This window comes from Eretmochelys imbricata, chromosome 1 (assembly GCF_965152235.1).
Source record: "Eretmochelys imbricata isolate rEreImb1 chromosome 1, rEreImb1.hap1, whole genome shotgun sequence".
Taxonomy (NCBI): domain Eukaryota; kingdom Metazoa; phylum Chordata; order Testudines; family Cheloniidae; genus Eretmochelys; species Eretmochelys imbricata.
The window spans coordinates 341122699-341146101 of record NC_135572.1 but is presented as its reverse complement, the minus strand read 5'-3'; the positions used below and the strand labels follow the sequence as shown (position 1 = coordinate 341146101).

The following is a 23403-nucleotide window of genomic DNA, read 5'->3' as shown; positions in this document are numbered from 1 at the left end:
CCAAAGGTCACACAGGAAGACTGTAATAGAACCAGGAATTAAACCCAGATCTCCTGATCTTAGTCCAGTGTCATAATCGCAACAATGTCCTTCTTTTCTAAGGGCCTGAAGTCAATAAGACTCTTTTCATCAACTTCAATAAGACATGAATCAGGCCATAGATCCATTAAATGTAGGCACCTTTTGAGGAGCACAATTTGTTTTTAGACAGTAAACTTCACCTTATAAAAAAAGTTGCATCTATAGCATGCTATTCTCTCTTATTATTTATCATTTGTATTACAATACTACCTCAGAGCTCCAGTCACAGACCAGGACCCCATGGTGCTAGGTGCTGTACAAACGCAGAAGCAAACAGTAGTCCCTACCCCAAATAGCTTACCCAGTTTCTCTTCCTTATTTACTGTAGCTAAGAGTTCTATATAATAAGGAATGGTGAATCTGGTGGAACCTTTGGTTTTGCTAATCTTACTAATGAATATATTGGACTCTCAGTATAGACATATACAGCATGGGAACTTTTTCTCCTGTAATTTAAACCCATCAGGTATTTTTAATCCTGAGGTTGTTTCAGTTTTTAACAAAATGTTTTTCTCACAAAAGAGAAGCCTGCACTATGTTGGAGAAAGCAGAATTCCTCGCTACCTTCCAAAAGCTGGGCTGGCTTCCAGCAAGCTTCTAACACCACCATCTTGTCCAAAGTATTAACTACAACTTTCCTATGTCTTGCAATTATGGGCTGTGGGGTAACATTGTGCCACGGGCCAGCATCCGTTAAACATTCCCATGGGTTGGCTTTTTTCCTAATGTTCTCAGTTCGTACACAACCTCACATACTCAGTGGCTGACTCAATCTCTTGGCTAAAGTTGCAGAGAATATTAACAAGTTGTGTCTATCATGGTTTTCTTTTTTCATCACCACTTCCAGAGTATCTAGTAAGTACAGTATTGCCCTAACTTGTTTACTAATATGTCTGGTCTGCAGGGGGTGAGCTATTTGCTGGGCTCTACAATGACTACTGGGGGAGAGATGCTGCTGTCTTGCGTACTATGGGTCGTATACCACATATTCGAACTGAACCTGACGATGAGCGTTTATTGAAAGGTACAGGAAGTGAAAGAATATAGTTCATAAACTTAGGGAAATCTTTGGAGCTCTGTTGTTTATCAGAAATGAGAACTACAGTGTCATGAGCCAGATTCGCACTGCATCCAGCACAGAATTTTAGAGAGGGCTCCTTTCAGAACAAGGTCTTCCCAAGAGGTTGAAAGAGTGCACCAGCACAGGCTTGCAGCCAACAGTGGACAATGTGATTCCACAACCAGCAGGTCATCTATGGAGAGTGCATGCTTAGGGAGGCTAGATGTGCTGATTCAGTGCATCAGCTAAGGAGCCTCCACCTTAAGCCCAAGAGAAGATGGAGATGACAGCCCTGTTGCCTGCCTTTTCCAGAAGGCATCAGAGCTGGGGAACAAAGAGGCAAGCTGAGGCAAGGAAGTGCAATTTGGATCTGTTTGCGCCAGTGCAAGTGAATTTGGCTCATTGGCTCTAAAAGGTGGTTGTAGATTGGAGACATCTGAAAAGAGCGGTGATTTGTTCAGATGCTAGGAGTGAATCCTGGTCCCACTGAAATCAATGGGAGTTTTGCCACTGAATTACTGAGTTGGGCTTTCAACCTAGATACAAGGCCTCATTTGACCAAACCACTTAAATATGCACCGGTACTTAACTTTGAGCATGTGTTTCAACCTCTTGACTCCAATGAGACTAAATACATGCTTGAGTAGTTTGCTGAATCACGGACTTGGGTACTACAATGGCAAGTACTATATAAATGATGTCGGAGATCATTAAAAAGGTAGATAGATATACTCAATACATAGGCAAAATTGATCTTATCTCTAAGAGATGGTCTCCGTTTGTTTAAAATTAGGTTTGATAGTGGTATGGTTATAGTTTTGTTTTTTAATTTCCTCTATTTTTACACTGTGATTATGAAAAGGGGAAATATTTTAAAATATATATTTAATATATTTATATTTTAATCAACTAGAATAAAATCCCCAACTTAGTCCTCAATGACAGCAACATCTTAAAACAGCATTATGGCTCCAATATCAGAGCAGAAGTTTATGAAATATTTACAAAAGCATCTTATAATGATATCATGTCAGGTCCTAAGCTTCTTAAGAGGTCATGTCAAGGGAATGAATGCTGTTCCTGCTTTTGAAGAAAACTGTAAATGCTTTCTCAGAATGACTTAGGATGACAAGGAATCACTCTGCCCACAAGAACTCTGCCCAGGTTTGTGTTAAAGGTTCACAACATGGGCAAACCCAAATTTCAGCTTAGTAATGAAAACCCAAACCAGAAAAGTTTCACGTGGTTACCGTTTCCTAACAAAGGTGCACTCAGCACCTTCTACCTACAGGCACACCTCTGTTTGCTGAACAGAGCTGGACCTTTATCTCACTGGGTAAAAGGCACTTTGTCTGAAGCCAAAATTGGTATTCCTGGGCTTGTTTTGTATGTAGCCAGAGATTGCTACATAAACTCAGTGCCAAGTTTCAGCCTAATTTAAACTAAAATGTAAAAGCCCCAGAGAACAGGGCGGGAAAGAGATCTTTTCCTTGAACATATACAAAAGAGTATTGATATGCGAATTGGAGCTATAAAAATATTTTTGAAGCTAATGTTTTCCACATGTGCTGTAGATACCCACCCAAATAAAATAGGTTTCTACTCTATTTCCTCTCCCAAAATGGTAGATCTTTCCCTGGAAAATCTCTGCTTCGTTCATTATATTTTCCTGTTCTCTATTAAAATGGTTAATTGATTTTTAAAATATTTATGATGTTTTAATAAACTTGAGCCAACTCTTTTTCTTTTTCTTCCTTTTTAAAGAACCAAAGTTTGTTGGCTCATACATGATTCCTGACAATGAAGACCGGGATGATAACAAAGTCTATTTCTTCTTTACTGAAAAAGCGTTAGAGGCAGAGACAGACGCTCATGCCATTTATGCCAGAGTTGGACGAGTGTGTGCGGTGAGATTCTTTTGTCCTGATCCTCTAGTAGAACAACTTACTGTGTGTTCATTTTTTCATACATTCTCCTACCTTCAAGTGTACCATCAGTTAGTATTTGGGGAGGAGGAAGGGCGTCAGATGGGTCTGAACAAAAATCCCACATCTAACCATCCTCCAGTTTTGGGAAGTTCAAAATCCTAACCCACTTTTGGGCTGGAAGCTGAACCTCCACATCCAAACACTATTGAACTCTTGAGTGAGGAGGTTCAAAATCCAGACATGGATCCACGTTTTGTGGTTTAAGCCCATCTCTAGTTCTTTTGCAGTTAAGTGACACAGTTTGGTAATAATAATGATGATACTTAGCACTCAATGTTCACACAGCATTTCCCCAGCCAGATTCTCTCCTGCATCAGAGCTCTCCTCGGAACAAGGGGTGGAGGATGAATAACTGCCTGTATAAGGGGTTGGCTCCAGCCCCAAAGCCACTTACAGCTGCTGCCAGGCCATTCTAAATAACACCATGCTTTATGGTCCCTACATACATGGGAGGATATGGGAGCTCAGCCACATGCTGTCAGCACATATCTTCCTGCCCCTAACGTGCCCCCTACATCAGGGATTGGAGGAACAGTATTCCCAGGGTTACCAGCAGGGAGCTCTCCTTGGATTGGAATATTCTGCTGCTCATTTGCAGCCGGTTTCTAGCCTCTTTGCATGAATAGCAAAAACGAGCCAGATCACAATAGATCCAGTCTTTCATGTGGAGAGCGCCTTTTAAATATGAACTAATTAATCCTTGCAATACCGCTGTGAGCTAGTAAACAGCATAATCCCCATTTCACAGATGAGGAAAATGAGGAAAAGAGGTGAAATGATTTGCCAAGATCACATACCAAGTCAGTAGCAGAGCCAGGAATAGACAGCAGATTTCCCAGTGTCTAATCTGCCTTTGAAGGCAGCCACATTCATTCTTCATAACTAAAGGAAGACTGATGGATGTACAGAGAGCAGTATACAAATGGAACAACATGCAAAACTACTTTATTAGCGGGCGACACAGGATGTTACACTTAGCCTCCAGCAAACGGCTTGTTAAAATTTCTTATGCAGCACCTAGTTAAAAGAGAGTCACGTATATGAAACATCCTAAATAGGGATGTTATCAAACTGAAAAACAGATTCTCAACATCACCAGTGCTTGGGTCAGCAGGCTCAGTGAAGATAGTTCGACTGGGATTGATGAGAAATTCCTGGAGGCACCCCTGATATCAGTCTTGGGACATATTTGCAGGACACTGTGTGGAAGGTTGTCGTGAATTAGCCCTGTCTGAACCTGTTCCAGAAACAGATTTGGGGCTTCTGTCTCCAAGTCTATTGAACCAGCGCTGCACTCAGTTCATATAGAAATATACAGTCAGCTAAAATGTTTGGACTATTGAGTTAATCGACTGTAGAAATAAATGAGAAGGGTTTACAACAGCTGGACAGGTAAAACTAGTTGCAGCCCTAGTATTTAATTAAAAATTCTTACAAACCCACAGCTTTTAATGAGAAATTGGATAAATCTCTACAGTTTTACTAGAGACTGACTCCAAAATAATAACACAAGTGGAATAATAGAAACGTGGTTTGAAATTGTATGCTTCAGACATTGAAAGGCACAATGAGAGCGCAATTCAACATTGAGTACTGTTCATCTAGATGCATTCCTCTAAATTACATTTATTATTTGTTTCTCTCTCCACACAGAATGATATGGGAGGACAGCGAATGTTGGTGAATAAATGGAGCACTTTCCTCAAAACCAGACTGATCTGCTCTGTGCCAGGAATGAATGGAATTGATACATATTTTGATGAATTAGGTAAATATCTTGGACAGAAATAAAGTTACACCACACTGTACAGAATCTGAACTTCTCTGCTAATCCCTTTTTACCTCAATATAGGACATGTATCATTAACAGGAAGAGACTACTAATATTTGGATTACAACAAATATATATATATTCCATATATTTCCAATACACATGTATTTTATATTTCAAAATATATTATAATATATAAAGTATATTTATGGACTAGGCTAACTTCCATTACACTTGTATTTATTTATATCATGTTTTTAAAAGCTGTGTTAAATTAAGTAGTGTGTATCAAGAAATAACTTTACACTGTTAACAAGCAGTCAACTGTATCTCCTTTGGGACTCGGAAAAGTAGGTGAGCTATAAATAACATTGTGTTTTCATTTTTACAGAGGATGTGTTTTTGCTACAAACTCGGGATAACAAAAATCCAGTGATATTTGGACTCTTTAACACGACAAGGTAACTAGCTAGGAAAGATGACAGTAATAGAGGCATATTTGACCAGTCTATAATTAAGGAAGATGTCAGTTGTGTAATAAATATATAGCTGATACACATTGCGTAACTGATCAATTTAATTCTGATGCTATACATGCCCTTTCCCCTCACCCTCAATAATGCAGCTGCTGAGCAGGGCTGCCCTTACCATGAGGTGAACTGAGGCGGCCGCCTCAGGTGCCAGACTGTGTTGGGGGAGGGGGCGGTACCACTGGGACCCAGAGTTTCAAAGTTTTGGCCCAAGTGAGGGGGCATGAGGGCATCATTTGAGCTCCCCGCCTCAGGTGGCAAAATGTTGTAGGCCAGCCCTGCTTCTTAGGGTAGTGAATTTAGTATATAAAGTGAAAATACATAGCTTCATTTAGAGCCTAATCAAGGGGTCGGCAACCTTCAGCATGCGGCCCATCAGGGTAGTCCACTGGCGGGCCACAAGACATTTTGTTTATGTTGACCATCTGCAGGCATGCCCCTCCTCCCTGCAGCTCCCAGTGGCCGCAGTTCACCATTCCCGGCCAATGGGAGCTGCGGGGGGCCGTTCCTGCAGACGGTCTATTTAAACAAGATGTCTCGCAGCCCGCCAGCAGATTACCCTGATGGGCTGCATGCCGAAGGTTGCCAACCCGTGGCCTAATCTATTGTCCACTGAAGTCAATAGAAGGACTCAGATTGACTTTAGGTGGTGTTGTATCATTCCCATAGGTCCTGACTCAGCAAGAAATTATACAAATGAATAGAGAAAGGCTATGAGTAGAAGGATGGTCTAGAGCTTAGGGACCCTTGTCTAGAAGGTGGGAGACTGAGGTTCAGTTCCCTGTTCTTCCATGGACTTCTTGTGTGACTTTGAGCAAGTCACTTATCTCTGTGACTTAATTTTGCATCTGTAAAATAGAGACGATTGCACTTCTCTACCTCAAAGAGGTGTTGGGAGACTAAATACATTAAAAATTGTGAAGAATTCAGATACTATGGTAACGATGGAGGCCATGTTAGTACCTGAGATAACATAATCAGTCCCATTAAACTCAATGGGACCAATCACATGTTTAAACATAGACATATTTTTAAAATATCTTGCTGAATCTAGATTTCATGAGTACTCATTATTAATACATTCACAGGGTATGACATTTATGTAATAAGTTCTATTAGTATGATTAATTCAACCACCAAACTGTACACTACAGCTACAATCTTTGCTTTAACATCTTTGATTTTTATTTTATAGCAATATTTTTAGAGGATATGCTATATGTGTCTATCATATAGCTAGCATCCGAGCAGCCTTCAATGGACCGTACGCTCATAAAGAAGGACCTGAATACCATTGGTCTCTGTATGAAGGAAAAGTACCTTACCCCAGGCCTGGCTCGGTAGGTGCACGAGAAACCCTATTTTCTGTTGTGATGTCAGTCTAATTCAAGTTGGGAAGAAAACAAAATAAACAGGTCATGATGGACAAATATCATAATGTCCAGAATTGTGATAATGAGTATTTGATATCAATATGATGCTATTGAAAACGGATGGAATGACTCTAGCAGTAAATTATTAAGGCTATCAACAATATATTTTACCCAAAGTAAAACAATGAGAGTTAGATCCCTAGGGGCTCAGGGGGCTTTGGATTAGACCCTAGTTATCACCTCATGACTCTGTCTACAAAGATTGCATGTTTTGGTGGTTTTGGGGGGCAAAAAATAAATTGAAGTGGTAACTGACTTTTTTGCAATATCTCCAATGATTTTTGGTTTTAGTCATCTGGGAATAGCATGAAACCATGCTTTCTCAAGGTATTTCACTATCTCTTTTCTGGCCCCTGCCAGGACCAGGATACGCAATGGAACAGGAAAATGTTAAGAGCAAAAAAATTATAGAAACATAGGACTGAAAGGGACCTTCATAGGTCATCTAGTCCAGTCTCCTGCACTGAGGCAGGACTAAGTATTATCTAGACAGTCCCTGAGAGCTGTTCGTCTAACCTGCTCTTAAAAATCTCCAATGATGGATATTCCTCAGCCTCCCAAGTAATTTGTTCCAGTGCTTAACTACCCTAAAAATTAAGAAGTTTTCCCTTATTTCAAACCTAAATCTCTCTTGCTGCAGTTTTAGCCCATTAATATCACGTCCCGTTCAGTCTTCACTTCTCCAGATTAAACAAACCCAATCATTTCAATCTTTCCTCACATGTTTTCTAGACCTTTAATCATTTTTGTTGCTCTCCTCCGGACTCTCTCCAATTTGTCCACATCTTTCCTGAAGTGTAATGCTCAGAACTGGACACAGTACTCCAGCTGAGGCCTTATCAATTCTGAGTAGAATGGAAGAATTATTTCTTGTTTCTTGCTTAAAACTCACCTGCTACTACATCCCAGAATTATGTCTGCTTTTTTTGCAACAGTTTTACATTCTTGACTCATATATAGTTTGTGATCCACTATAACCCTCAAATCCTTTTCTGCAATACTCCTTCCAAGGCAGTCATTTCCGATTTTGTATTTGTACAATTGATTATTCCTTCCTAAGTGTACTTTGCATTTGTCCTTATTGAATTTCATCCTATTTAATTCAGACCATTTCTCCACTTTGTCAAGATCATTTTGAATTCTAATCTTGTTTTCCAAACCACTTGAAATCCCCCCTTGGTACCATCCGCAAACCTATAAGTGTACTCTCTATGCCATTGTCCAAATCATTTATGAAGATATTGAATAGAACCAGAGGCAGGTCAGATCCCTGAGTGACCCCACTCGATATGCCCTTCCATCTTGACTGTGAACCACTGATAACTACTCTCTGAGTATAGTTTTCCAACCAGTTGTGCACCCACCTTATAGTAGAATCATCTAGGCTATATAAAATGTTAAACCAAAAAAGTTAATCCACTGTTTTGAATCTTACTTCAAAGTTCTCATTCAATTTGATGCAGGTTTTGCTCAAAGGATCAAATGGTTCTTAATTCCAATAATATAGGTAAATGCTCAAACTAGGAATAAGGTGCAGATTTTTAACAGTGAGGGTAATTAATCATTGGAACCATTTACCTAGGGATGTGGTGGATTCTCCATCAATTTAAGTCTTTAAATCAGGATTGGGTGTCTTTCCAAAAGATATGTTGTAGCTCAACCAGAATTTATTTTTGATGCAGAAATTATTGGGGTGAAATCCCATAGCCTCTGTTATGCAGAAGGTCAAACCAGACTATCACAATGGTCCCTTCTGGCCTTAATATGTATGTCTGCCAGGACCCTACAGATGGATGGATAGATTTGATCCGAACCAGTTCCCACTTTCTATACCTTCTTCTGAGCATCCTGCTTTCCTTCCATTTGCCAAACGATTCCAACAATTTGCCAATTTTGCCAACATGGAGAAAGTAAATAAAGATTTTTTTTTTCACAAATTTGCGAAGAACAGAGTTGCAACAAGAACATGAATGTGCTTCTTTCTCGACTTTGTTATGACTTTTCCCAGAACTGGATCTTAGTACCAATGCACACTAAGTGAAAAGGAAACCCTGGGGCATACTCTGCAAACATAATAGAGCTGGCCTTTTCCCCATGGCATATTTTGCCAGTATACAGGAGCTGGCATCTGCACAGTTGTTTGTGCCTGGCATATGAGTTTTTATTTGGTGTATTGCCAGATTTCTGACAGGGATCACTTACACATTCCTTGCATAGAAAGAGGGGAAGAATTTCTATGATGGTGCTTCTTCACAGGCATGAACCAGCATCCCTCTCTCAGGCTCCCTCTGAATGTCTGTCTCTCATTTTCGATGTCTCTAAGGCTCCCATCACCATGGGATCTAAACACCACTATTCTTACTTGCCACATGGGCTTCGATGCTTTTAAAAAGGTTCTCAGCACATTCACATTCCATGGATATCAATGGTAGCCAAGGGTGCACAGTACCTCTCAAGAGTTTGTTAGCACCTCACAGGATCAGGCCCAGGGTCAAAAAGGCCCGATTCTCCTCTCACGTCCTCTGATGTAAATCAGGAGTAACTGTGTTGAAGTCAAAGGAATTGAACCACGTAAAGCTGTTGTGAATGAGAGGAGAGTCAGACCCCAGATTTTTTCCTCTCCCCATACAGCTCCTTCCCCACAGTCATCATCTGTGTAACTAATTAGCTGTACAAGGTATTATTACCAGCTGCAATTTTGTTAGGCTCAACAAGCCTTTCCTGTAAAACGTCAGCCTCATGCAGATTTTTGGCTGTGTGAGACCCATTTACATATGTAACATGTTTAGCTAAAAGAAAAGGAGGACTTGTGGCACCTTAGAGAGTAACAAATTTATTTGAGCATAAGCTTTCGTGAGCTACAGCATGCTATGCACATGCTACACACATGCTGCTTTGAAATGTCACCCCTTTATCTTTTAATTGGCTAAGGGTTTGTTCTCCTGAGTTTACCAGTGGAGTAAACAGTTTGCTGGTTCATTACTCATGGTATTGCTTTTGCTTTGCTATCTGAGTCAGTATGAAGCTTTATACTAAAAACAATCATATTCAAAAATAAACTTTGTGTGCAATCCGTTTATCACAGAATCACAGAAATGAGAGGTAGAAAGGCCAATTAGCTTATCTAGTCCATACCAATGCAGCTTCATTCCCTACTGTGCAATCTCAAATTCACCATCCGGTCTCATTTAAAATGACTGTTGGCTTCTGCAGCTTCTTTTGGGGTAGGAGTCACAAACCAAAATACAATAGAATATATTCCCCTAAAGAGATTATCTGGGATTTGAACAGTGTAAATGAGATTTATACCATCTTGATGTCACAGTGCTTTTTGTTCCTTTGTGGATGTGGGGACAAGCTGGAGACAAACTTCAGCTATTGGTGCTGAATCAGGATAAAACGACTGGCAAGTAAAATGCCTAATTTTCAGCTAGGAGGTAGAAGGAAACTGAAGTAATCATCTCCCAATGTAATACTTCCTATGAGACTGCTATGCCAGTTATTGGATCTGACAAAATGAGAGAAGTGAGGATGCACCAGAAACAGATTGCAGAATGGTTGATTATTTTACAAAGATTAGATTCTTCTCAACTATTCTGCAAGTCTGTATTCATTCCTTTTTCAGGAAGCAAATCCCCCCTATCCCAGAGCAAGGACTGAGTAAAACTGAATGAGGATTTCCACATTAGTCTCTACATTTCTGTTAGGAAATCTTTTTAAACAAATCTGAATGTTTGAGTTTTCTTTTTTTCTGAGCAAGTCACTAGCACTGAGCCATTAAATGGAACTTTCTGGTAAGAAGGACAAAACACTGTGCTAAATCCCCTGCTACACAGGAACCAAATTCATCCCAGTTAATGGGGAGACCGGTAAAGGAGCTGTGTGCTATTCCAACTTGACACCCATATCATGCCCCTATTCTTCATAGCATCTAGAGGCCCCAACCAAGACCAGGACCCCATTGTGCTATCATCATCACGAAAGGGACATTGCCAACTTGCAAATTCAGTGGCACCTGGATCAGTCTCTGGCAAGGTGCTTACACTAGCCTAATGGTATATTCAGTTTGTGTCCATCACTGGCAATCTTATCGCACCACTCAAGCTTTTGGCAACCATGTGATTGTTGGACACATAGCAGCATTCCTTGGTATGCATGCTTCAGAATTTGTTGGTCTTCCATTCCAATAATATGTCTATATTAAGAAAGTCGTCCAAACCAAATCAGTGCTGATGGAGGGGTTTGACTTTGAATATCCTGAATATTTCTAATCTTCTCTTGCCACTTGATATGGAGCAGCTGACGAAGATGATGGGAATCAAAAATATCAGTCTGGGGTTCTTCAGCCTTCCCCAGTGCCCGTGTTTCATTGCCATATGATAAAGTTGGTATAATTGTGGTTCCATAAATCCTCAGCTTCACGGCAAGCAAAGTAACCTGAAGGCCCTGAAACAAGGCAGCAACTGCTGTTCTGTGCATGCTTTTGAGCATCCTCCAGCCCTGTCTGTGACTCTGCCCATGTATTTGACTGCTTCCAGCTACTTTTTGCTCTACCAGATTGGACACCAGCTGCAGCAATTCACCAAACTGAGCGAACAAGACAGTGGCATTGGTGTATTTGAGATCTCAAAATAGAATGATCTTCAGGTGAATGCCACTAGTGGCTGCTTCCTCAAGCTTATCCAGCAACCAGTCAATATGGATGTTGAACAATGGTGACATAATGCAGCCTTGCTGAACTCCCATAGAGACAGGAAACAATGCCATGTATCTGTGATTGACTCAGGCACAGAGTTCAATTCCATTAGAGTTCTTCTGTCAATTACACTGTCTTCCTCGGGACTCTGAATCGCTCCATTGTGCTAGAAACTATGCAAACAGAGAGTAAGGTCAGTCCCTGGACCTTAAGGGCTAACAGTTTAAATAGAGAAGATAAACAAAAGGTGGGAGCAGAAAGAGAGGGATAGAGGTCAAGGTGAAGCATGTGAGTGACAGAGCCTGAACCCTGAGTCCCAGTTCACTGAATCGTGTTGCCTTCCTAATCTTGAGGGTGTTATGGGACCTGGATCAGCTGGCTATGCTAGCTTTATGCTAGCTGAAGATTCAGCCATTCTTGACTGACATTTAGGGCAGCTTTAGAGTCATCTGGTGTTGCTTCAGTAGAACAAAGGGACTTTGCATGGACCAGGCACCGGCCCTCTGAGTTTGGGTGTGGGGACCCGACTTTCAGGAGTGCCGTGTTGGTGGTGCCACTTCTTGGAAAGATGTTGGTTGCAATGATCCCAGTGCCTTCTCCGTGTTTAGTTAATTCTGAGAGCAATAGTGACAGAAGAAAGTGACAGGTTACAGAGTAGCAGCTGTGTTTGTCTGAATCCGTAAAAAGAAAAGGAGGACTTGTGGCACCTTAGAGACTAACAAATTTATTTGAGCATAAGCTTTCGTAGCTCACGAAGGTTTATGCTCTAATAAATTTCTTAGTCTCTAAGGTGCCACAAGTACTCCTTTTCTTTTTAAAAGAAAGTGACAAATCTTGCTCACCTCTATGAATCAACGTCTATCGATGTTGGCTGTTGGATGAGACTAGGTGGAGTCTATAAATTGGGGGAGAAGAGCAGTTTTAAATCACACAAACCCAGAGCTCACATATTTGGTAGAGCTAGACTGGTTCTGGCAGACTCTAGAGTCTGTAATGTCTGCTGGAAGTATTGCTTTGGTCATGTGAGTAATCAGGCTACTACTCCTTTGTCACATCTAGTGTATTTTTACTGTGGTGCTTCTGAAAACAAGACCAGCTTCCTCAGAAATGATGTTGAAGGGAAACTTTAGAGGCAGCTGCATCTACCAATTCCTTTCTAGAGTTTTTTTATTGTTTTTAATTCAAAAATAAAAGCCTGCAAAGGATCGTTTTGATCAAATCTCTCGAGCTGGAACTTTGCAACGGAACTTGGCAATGCTACTCGATGTGCTGTTCAATCTAGGGAAAGCGGAGGTTCAGCTTGTCTGAAAAACCCCAAACCTTTCCCTTTATTACAAACAGCTGGTGAAACGCCATCCCTAGGCTGATTAGACAATTACTTCAAAGTCAACACTGAGCATTCATGGAGCCAACCCCCATAAGTGGAAACAAACAGCTCCCGCTTTGACAAGTGCAGGAGCTTGTTATTGTCAATTATAGTTGGCTGCAAGTTTAAAATGACCATTTCCAGTAAACATTAAGAGGGTTTTATTTCATTTTATTGATTGAAAATACAATTTAAATAGGGAGAGCCTGCTACTGTGGCTTTTCTTGAAATGCTTCTGAAAACCACACTGTCATGTGGAGATTGGGAGGAAGTGAACGTTACTGAAATATTTCCAGCTTGCTCATAAATGGTTTCAATTAGAGATCATGAGGCAAATTTGAAATGAAGAATCTATGTTAAGTCAGGGGACATTATCCTGTTTTTTTACATAATATTTAAAAATTAACTTTTATGGATAATGCCACAGTTTAGCCCTACAAATAAATTTAACCTAATCAGTAAATTCAATTCAATCACTGACTTATAGTGTGCTTTGCCAAATGGTAGACTGATCAAAGCAAACATTGGCATTCCAGGCTAACCTGTGATATATAATATTGTCATTATGAAGTAGAAATGAGAATTAAATGCAATACCACTAAGCATCTTGAGATGAAGAATTACTGCTGGTGCTGTGGGATTCATTTTTAAATGTGCTTAATTTCCTATTATGGTATGTTTTGCAATCAAAATTAAACTATAGATTGATACCAAATGTTGCTGTTTTGCTCATTTTACATGGCTGGCTGTACTGAGTAGAAAACTTCTTTCTTCCTACTGTCTTACGATAAATGAAAAAAAGCCGAGAACCATTCTGATAACATTTTCAATCAAAATTTGAGGGGAAAAGAGGCACTACACTTTTTGTGAAAAACTAAAAATGTTGATCATGTAAATTTTTCATCAAAAAAATCTTTTTACAAAAAAAAGCCATTTTTCCAATAAAATAAACCTCTCTGGGTATGCCTGAAAATGAGCTAGCCTACCCGAGCTAGTTTGAATCCAGCTAACTCAGTAACAACTGCATTGAAGACAGCTCAGCACAGTCAGTAGAAACCCAGCATGAATCCTGGGTATATCTTCGGCTCACTAGCCTGCAGAGTCTGAAGCCTGTGCTGCATTGTTTCTGCTGTTGTTACCCATGTTAGCTGGATTCAAGCTAGCCCAAGGAGGCTAGCCTGCGCTCAGCTTTTGCTGCATAGACATAGCCCATGTCTGAAAAAAACCTGATCCGCTCTACTGCTAACGTATTAGAGACATGGAGCTAATTTATTTCTGTAATACGTTATGAGAGGCCTTAACACTGGTTGGAGAACTGCCTTTGCGTAAGTATATGTGTGCGTGCATGAATGCACACATATTTATATATACACACACCTGCATGTGTGTAGATAGATACATATGTAGATAGATACATACTGTGGTCAAATTCAAGCTCTCATTGTAATTAAAAGCAGAATCTGGCCCTCGGTATACATTTGGGACCAAACCAGAAATGTCTTTTCCTTAATAAGAACTAAATAAACTCCTGTTGACTTCAGCCAGAGTTCTGTTTGAGCGAAGACTCAGCTCATTAGCAGATCTTTGCCCCTGCTTCCTTCTCATTGCTAGTCACCCACTGTCTGCTGCTCGGACTTTGCCTTCCAGCAGTTTCATCTTCTTTCATGCCCCCTTTATTCCCTAATCCCTCAAACGCCCATGCCTTCTCTTCTCCTGGGAGCTGTGGAGAGTCAGCATCCTTGAGAATGAGGCCTATACCATATATCATCTATGCCAGCATTAAAAAAAATCCATGTATATAACCAGCCTATCACATGTTTTTACAGTGTGCCAGCAAAGTCAATGGCGGTCTGTATGGTACCACCAAAGACTATCCTGACGAAGCTGTCCGTTTTGCAAGGAGCCACCCACTGATGTATCAGCCCATCAAACCTGTTCATAAAAGGCCAATACTTGTGAAAACCGATGGCAAGTACAACCTAAAACAAATATCGGTGGATAGAGTGGAAGCTGAAGATGGGCAATACGATGTCTTGTTTATTGGCACAGGTAAATAAAAAAGATGGTATCTTATCTTTTTTCCTCCCACTTTCAACAAATGACACCTCTCCAAGATTAAGCTGTTTCTGTTTGACAGGTGTCAAGTTGAAACCACAATCCTAATAAATAATCATACTCAACATTTCCATAGCACGTTTTATCTGTAGAGCACCAAATGCAAGGAGAGATTACAAGTCCCTGTTTCACCACTGGAGAATCTGAGGCAGCGATTTATCTAAGGTCATTGAGCAGACCTGTGGCAGAAATAAAAATAACAAGGGCTGGAAAAAAAGGATTAAAAACTGGAGCCTAGGTTTTTAAGAATGGGAGCCTAAAATACAGTTCCTGCAAAGGGAGCTGATTTTTCAAAAGTGCAATTCCCAGTGATCACAGTTCAGTGCCACACCTGAGACCCAGATTCAGAAGATATTAAAATAAGTTGTCTGATTTTTAAAAAAGTCAGTGCAAGCTGCTGGCTTTATTACTTACTCTGGGGACCACACGTCTAGAGGCTGGTGTTAAATAGAAGCAGTCAGTTTTTAGACCTACACTGTGATGCAGTACCAGGAACTGGTCATTGGAAGAAGGGATTGCCCCATCGTGCAATTCAAAAATAAGCTGCAAAAAGTTTGAGAGTTCTGCCAAGTTTTCAGACATCCCTAATACATTTTGATTTCTCAAAATACCCATTTTTTAGCACCCATAAAACAACTTTGGAAAAGGTCAGATATGTCACAAGCTTTCATATTTCGACGTCTGGGCAGGCACACAGAATGTCAACATCCTTTAATGCCTAACTGTTCTTCGGAACTTAAGAAAACGTAAATAAGGCCTGGAAATAGACTTGAATCTTTGCAATATCGAACTTATCTGGAAATGATTGAAAGATTCATACTTCTAAATTTTATCATAGCAACAGGGACTACTTGCCACAGGCACTAATGGCCAGTTTGCCAAACAAAAAGCATTTAGTGCAAGCTATCTTTTAACTAATTAAATTTAGATGGAAACCATATTTCACTGTTCAAAGGATACAAAAGAAGTGTGCTTGTAGAATAGCAGGGTGTGCTTTACATTAATACTGTTTTCTAAACTTTTACATTTTGGTTCCAGTATGTGGTGAAATTAATCACATGCCATGTTCCTTGTCATGTATGTGTCTGTGCTGGATTTCATAACATCGACTGTATATTTTATGCTTTACACTTGTATATATAGTAAAACTTGCATGTTCAGAAAAGCAAATAGGCCCCTGATCAAGCAAAAGAAAAACTGTAGCCAGCAGAGCCACTCACCATAGTTAAGTAGGTGCTTAAGTACTCTGTTGGACTGGCGCCTAACTGCAGCTTATTCTTCTCTTTATAATTTGTTCTTTGGCGAAAAGAATTTCCAGCACAGCAATCTTGGGTTCGATAACTTTGAGCCCAATCATGCAGTGTTTACTCTGGCAAAAAATTCAGGGGTGCCCTGGGTATTATTTTGCAGGAAAGGGTCAATCTTCCTCTATCTAGATCCAACACATGAAGTGTTCATGTGGTCTAACTATGAATTGAGTTGTTTGAATGGCTTATCAAAGAGGAAGTCTAAACTTCAGGGTTAACGTTCCACAACATGCTTGTCAGCTGGATTCACAGAGGAACTTAGTTATGAAAATCTGAGCTCTGGGCAGTAATTCCTTTTAACTGTTCCCTCAAAAAATGGACCTCTTTGATCCATTTTTTCTTTGAGGAGAGGTGTTGGAGCCTACTTGAATGGCTCCTTTTTATGTGCATCTCCTTTATCTCTCCCTGAACTTTTTTTTTTCCCCTGGTGCCTCTCTGGTTAATTTCTTTCTCCTGTAAATCAGAGATGAGTGAGAATAACAGGAGACAGGAAGCAGCAATTGCCGCTGCTGATAACAAACTCGCAGCCTCGGAAAAATAAGGGATATTTAATAACAGGCAGCAAGACAAAATGAAGCAGAGGGAGACCAACAGTTATTCCAATGTGTTAATTTATTGTAACACAACTGCAGTGGGAGGCAGTATTGTATAGTGGATTGACCACGGAACCGAGAGACAGGGCAACCTCAACTGTGTTCCTGACTCTGCTACTTACTTGCTGGGTGGTCTTGATCCAATGTCTTAACCCTTAAAGATCTCAGGCCAAGATCCTTAAAGACATTTAGGCACCTAGCTCCCATTGAACTCAGTGGGAGTTAGGAACCTGAATACCTTTGAAGATTTAGGCCTCCATTTCCTAATTTGATGTCACATGTATTTTTATGTTCAAGATTCAAAAGCAAAGTGGATAATAAAAGAACTAATAATATGAAATATATTTCCAAGTTTGGTAGGTTTTTATTCAATATCAGTTTAAAGAAGTTATTTTGATCTTCGTCAACTGAAAAATTAATATTACTACCAGTTATGAATTATAGGGTGTTTTCTACTTGCTTCCAGATAATGGGATTGTGTTGAAAGTCATTACAATTTACAACCAGGACACAGAATCAATGGAAGAAGTGATTCTTGAAGAAATGCAAGTATTCAAGGTACAATGCCCTGTGTAAGAAACATATATCCAACTGTCACAAATCTAAATTAAAATGCCTACAGTGTATCAATATGAGTGAAAATACAATATCTGTGTGCAGTGAAACCCTCTGATGAGACTCTAGTTTTTTCACAGGAAATCTTCATTATAAACAGAGGTTTAATTGAACCAGAGTTGCAAACTGAATACTGAAAGAGCTGAAACAAGTCAGGAATTTCACTCTATGGTTTAAATCACAGAAATGCAGAGCTGCAATGTTCTCGAGAAGTCATGTAGTCCATCCTCTCTTGCGAAGGCAGGCCCAAGTAAAACTAGACCGTCCCTGAGAGGTGTTCGTCCAACCTGTTCTTAAAAACCTCTATTGATTGATTGGATTCCACCGCCTCCCTTGGTACCTATTCCAGCATCTAACTGCCCTTATAGTTAGAGAGTTTTTCCTAATATCTAACCTAAATCTCCCTTGGTGCAGATTAAGTCAATTGCTTCTTGTCCTATCTTCAGTGGACATGGAGAACAATTGATAAAGGGCTCTTTATAATAGCCCTTAACATATTTGAAGATCGTTATCAGATCCCACTTCAGTCTTCTTTTCTCAAGACTAAACATACTAATTTTTTTTAACTCTTTCCTCATATATCAGGTTTTCTAAACATCTTTGTTGCTCTCCTATGGACTCTCCTATTTGTCCACATTTTTCTTAAAATCTGATGACCGAAACTGGACTCAGTACTCCAGCTGAGGCATCACCAAAGCAAAGTAGAAGGGCAATTACCTCATATGTCTTACATAATGATACTTCTGTTAATACACTGCAGAATTATATTAGCCTTTTTCACAGCTGCATCACATTGTTGGCTCATATTCAATTTGTGATCCTCTATAACCCCCAGATCTTTTTCTGCAGTACTACTGCCTAGCCAATTATTACTCATTTTATATTTGTACTTTTGATTTTTCCTTCCTAAGTGTAGTACTTTTAACTTGTCTTTATTGAATTTCATCAACTCCAAATTGTAAAGGTCATTTAAAATTCTAATCCAGCCCTCCAAAGTACTTGCAACCCCTCCCAGTTTGGTGCCATCCACAAATTTTATGAGCATACGCCCAATGCCATTATTCAAACCATTCATGAAAATGTTGAATAGTTCTGGACCCAGGACAGATCTCTGCGGGACCCTAAGCAATAAGTCCTCCCAGTTTGACAGCAAACTATTTGAGCATGGTTTTCCAACCAGTTGTGCAGTTTAATCTAGACCATATTTCCCTAATTTGCTTATGAGAATGTCTTATGTTCAGACAGAGCCTGTAAGATTTTAGGCTATTTTATAGGAAGAAGACTAACTACTTGATTTTATCCCTCCCTAAAAAATAGTCAATTAAGCATCTAAATGGGTTAAATTGCAAGCATAAAATTGCACCCAGGTTACTGGAGATTTAGTGAAGGTCCAGCTAAAAACCAGGGCCCAGAAAGAGAAATTCAGTCTATGCTGTGGGCCAAATCTTGAGTCCCTGCTTAGAAAAATTTCCTGTTGCATTCAATAAGAATTTTGCCTGATTAAAAATCACAGTTTTTGGTGTGTAGCAAACTAGATATAATTAAATCCTACCCACAGAGGCACTACAGGGCTTGGACCAATAAGTGGGACCCAGTGTAAGTTCTCAGTATAGTCGATGAGGATTCTGTTCTGCCAGTGTCACAGGAAGTCTGAGAAAAAGACAAAGGGGCAATGCCACGAGTTGGAATGCCTGATAATTTAATCTTATCTATAGTCAGCCTGCCATGTATAAAGAACACTCCGCTTGTCATATTGAAGTGAGACAAATGGGATCGGTGAAACCAGGACTTGACATGACTGCCGTGCTCCCATTAGGTTTGATATTGTTCTCTGAATTAAAAACGTATGGTTTTTAAAAATCACTTTTTATAAAAATAATAGTTCTCAATTTCCTTCATTTACTCTACTCTGACAAAGAGTCCTAGAGAAAATGAGGGTACTTCACATGGTATAGAGAGGAGAGCCTCATATCTTGAGTAAATACTAATACTCTTTCTGTTAAATGTACAGTCATCATAAACAAGGCATTTCTTTTGATTTCCATGTAAAGCAAAGGACTAATCTCTTATTTTTTTTCAGGTGCCAGTTCCTATTATTTCTATGGAAATATCGTCAAAGAGGGCAAGTATTTTTCTGTGTTTAAAATAACATGACTGTGTAACTGAAATGTGGCAAAGATCTAAACTGTATATAGCTGGGCACTGTATATAAAGAGATCAGGTCAAGTAATATATGCTAATATTTTAATATAAACTCATAGTTAATCATGCTCTGCTTTTTATGAAACATTTAGGTTTTTCATTGCTGAATAAATCTGCGGCATTCACATTAGCATCCATTTTAAAGCAAGTGAAAAGCAATCTAATTCAAGAGTTGCTGGCATAGCAATCGCACAAGGAATCGCTTGAGAGACAGGGACTTCATTGCTGATAAATTTGAAGTGATTTAGCAAGGGAGCATGGGGATTTCAGTGTAAGGAAGCCTCCTTTGTACTCCGCACCTTCATATTCAGTGGCCCCAGAGAGTGTTGGGCATGATTTAAATCACAGTTTCTGAGTGTCTGCCAGAGAGGGTATGATTCAAGCGGTCTTCATGATGCTCCTAGCTCTTTCTCTCATCGGGCACAAAAGACCCAGCTGGGAATCTCCATATCAGTCCAAGCTGGCCCCAGATCTTCATTTTAACAGAGGATGGCTGAGTATCAGTTCAAATGATTGGTGTCAGTCTGGTTAGGGGGAGGAATTCTAAACTGAGTCCATGGCTTTCTGGGGCAGGAAGGGGTGAGCACCACAAAAGGGCTGTTGGGGGAGACCCCTCTCTCCCTGATAAACAGAAATCTGGTTGGTTTGAACAAGATCAGAACCAACCCTCCCTCTCATGGGGCTACTGAACGTGAACGTGGGCAGCACAAAGGAGGCTCTCCTGGCCCGGAAATTTGCATGTTCTGGTGGCCAATCACTTTACATTGATCAGCAACAGATTTTTCCTTAGTCCGTTTCCCTCAAGTTATTCCCTGCTGTGATTATTGTGCCAGCAATTCATGAGTCAGATTGATCTTCCACTTGCTTTGATAATATGAACCCCACAGATCGCAGTGAAAACCTGAGTGTTTCATAATGAAACAGAGCGTGATTAACTAATGTGAATGAGTTCACATTTAAATATCACACACTATTAGATGATCTCGCTCTTATATGCACTTATATGCATTTCACATTTTTGTCACATTGTATACGCTCACGTGTGTATATGTTATAGGTGGTGCAGGTAGCAACACCTACGGTTGCCCAGTAATTCCCAGTGTAATACCGTGTTTTCAGTTGCTTATAGTTTTGCCAAACTTTACCTGCTTTGGCTGAAATTTTTCATGCCAGGGTGTTTGCCTCGGGCTGACTTTAAAGTTTCAGCAAAAATGGTTCAGCCATTTCTGAGTGTGAAATAAGAGGAAAATACATTGTTTCACCCATGGTAACAAATTGGTTTGAAATTCTTTTTTAGAAGCTCTAGTGTCTCCATGTTTTGGAGCAGGGACATAAAATTGGGCACAGAGGTCACCCTGGCATCAGGGATGTGCCTTTTGCAGATCCCATGAAAAACACCCCAAAATGGCCAAGTTATGAGCCTTTGAAAAAAATCTCAGTTCACACATGCTCAGTAGTGACTTGTTAGAGTTTGGCTGGTAATTCTCAGAAAATTCCACTGCACTGAGCATGCTTCAGCCCCATACAATGCCCCACCCCTCAGAGCAAGAGAACTTGTTCCACCAGAGCTGCAGGAGCTGAGCAGGTCTTTCCCTGCTATTGCTCCTTCCAGCGACTATGGTCCACTGTCATGCCTGGCACCGGAACTTAAAGCAGGAAGATTGTTTGTGAGTGTGTGTGTGCTCTCAATGACGCTCCCGACACACACCTTTCTGGCACCCCTCAGCAAGGAGAAGGAGGAGGAAGCAGCCTGACTTGAGTGCAGAGAGGTGAGGTGCAAGGAGAAGAGCAGGAGTAAGGGTTGCGGGGAGGGGAGATAGGAGCAGATGAAGGTAGCTGTGATCTCATCAGGAGCAGAGATCTGGGGAAAGGAATGGACAAGAACAGAGGAGGGTGAGGGGATAGCAGCATACATGGGGGCAGGTGCAGGAGCAGAGGGGAGGAGGGGACAGGCACATGAGGCAAAAAGGTTAAGAGCTGGGCAGGGGATAGGAGCAGAGGAGTGGGACTGAGGCAGGAGCTTGGACCAGATGGGGGAGAGAGGCAAGAGGAGGTGGGAGAGGGCCCTGCGCTAGGGGGAAGAGAAAATATAGGAACAGAGGTGGGGGGAATGGAGTGGAGTGGGGGGATAGGAGCAGGAACTGAAGAGGGAGGAAGTGGGTAGAAACAGAGTTAGACAGGTATAGTGAGGAGAGAGAGAGAAGGGTTTATAACCACTAGAACACACTCCCCTACGGAGCCTAGAATTGAACCCAGGAGTCCGGACTCTCAGCGTTCCTTTGCTGTCTCTCAAACAGCTGTGAAACCCTCTGGTAAAGTTTGTCTCATCCCCATCTTGTGCTGGCCCACAGAGATAATAAGAGCGTAAATCTGCTGCCAGTTTTTCAATTGGCTCGAGTGCCAGAGCTCTGTGCTGGGACTCTATAGGTCCACATCCTGCTGATAACCCACAAAGGGGATTATTATGGTTCCACATGATGGAATTTCTGTTCTTTCAGTTTGCTTTTTTAAACACTTAGAAAATTACATCCAGAAAAACTACATTAAAAGAATGTTAAGGTCAAGCACTTTCAAAGTCAAGCACTCAAAAGTTAGGAAATGCCAGAATTGAGCTTTCCTGTGCAATCTTAATTCTGCCCTTTTCTGCATATGCATTATGTGCGTCCTTTAATTATATGACCACATACAATTATATGACCTGCCTCATACAGTGCACAGGGTAGCTCTCCAAGAGGGCAGAAGGGAATTAAGCGTGCATGGGCAACTGTAAAGCTAGCATTTTCTAAAGTTCAAGTGGCAAATGATCTTGTCTTTTCCTAGTAGATGCTCTGTCCATAACAGTGTGTGCTACATTTTCTACAGCAACAACTGTATGTTGGATCTGAGTCTGCCGTAGCACAAGTGAAGTTCCATCAGTGTGATATGTATGGCACAGCCTGCACTGACTGCTGCCTAGCAAGAGATCCTTACTGTGCTTGGGATGGGATATCCTGTTCTAGATACTATCCCACAGGAATGCAGGCAAAGAGGTGAGAACTGTATTTTGCTACAAAATCCTCTTTGCATAATAATTATTTAAAGAGTTCCTATTGCAACAGAAATGGTTTCCTTTCTCCCCCTCGTATAAATAACTGAACAATGATATACTTTAGCTAATGATTTATTAACCCAGCCTTAGGGAATACAGAAGGATAAATGAACATGCTGACATGCACAGATGTTAAGTGCACACACTTCTTAGGAGCTAGACACACTGAGTGTTAAACAAATGTCTGATGTTCCCAATGCTACAGCTTGAAGACACGACTTCATTCTCTACAATGTGCAATAATTTATTTGGATTGTATTTGATGGTGAACTATATAATGCAACAGCCTATACAAAGAAAGAAAGAAAGCAAATATATTAACAGCCAAATATCATTGTAAGACATATTCAAACAGTGCCTAGCTCTCTATCAATATATTGTAATGATTATTACATAAGTCAGCAAAAGGGCATATTATTTATGATACAGTCCTTTCCTTGATTTACTTTTAATTGCTACTTCTGCAAAAACATGCTCATATTTATTAGAACTACAACTTGGCCATTTTCAACAGGGTTACTTTGAATTAATGCAAAGATGTGTTCCTTTTGTACTGAG

At 40.4% G+C, this 23403-nt stretch overlaps 1 protein-coding gene across 1 annotated transcript in view; it reads left to right on the top strand.

Annotated features, from left to right (window-relative positions):
- The window catches only part of SEMA3E (semaphorin 3E), a 229390-nt gene that overhangs the window by 193841 nt on the left and 12146 nt on the right, over positions 1-23403 (top strand). The window contains exons 6-14 of the mRNA XM_077807878.1: positions 986-1105; positions 2906-3048; positions 4783-4897; positions 5292-5361; positions 6626-6770; positions 14752-14974; positions 17407-17498; positions 19636-19677; positions 22620-22786. Of these exons, the coding sequence (XP_077664004.1) occupies positions 986-1105; positions 2906-3048; positions 4783-4897; positions 5292-5361; positions 6626-6770; positions 14752-14974; positions 17407-17498; positions 19636-19677; positions 22620-22786 (1117 nt within the window). The remainder of the gene's footprint in view (positions 1-985; positions 1106-2905; positions 3049-4782; positions 4898-5291; positions 5362-6625; positions 6771-14751; positions 14975-17406; positions 17499-19635; positions 19678-22619; positions 22787-23403) is intronic.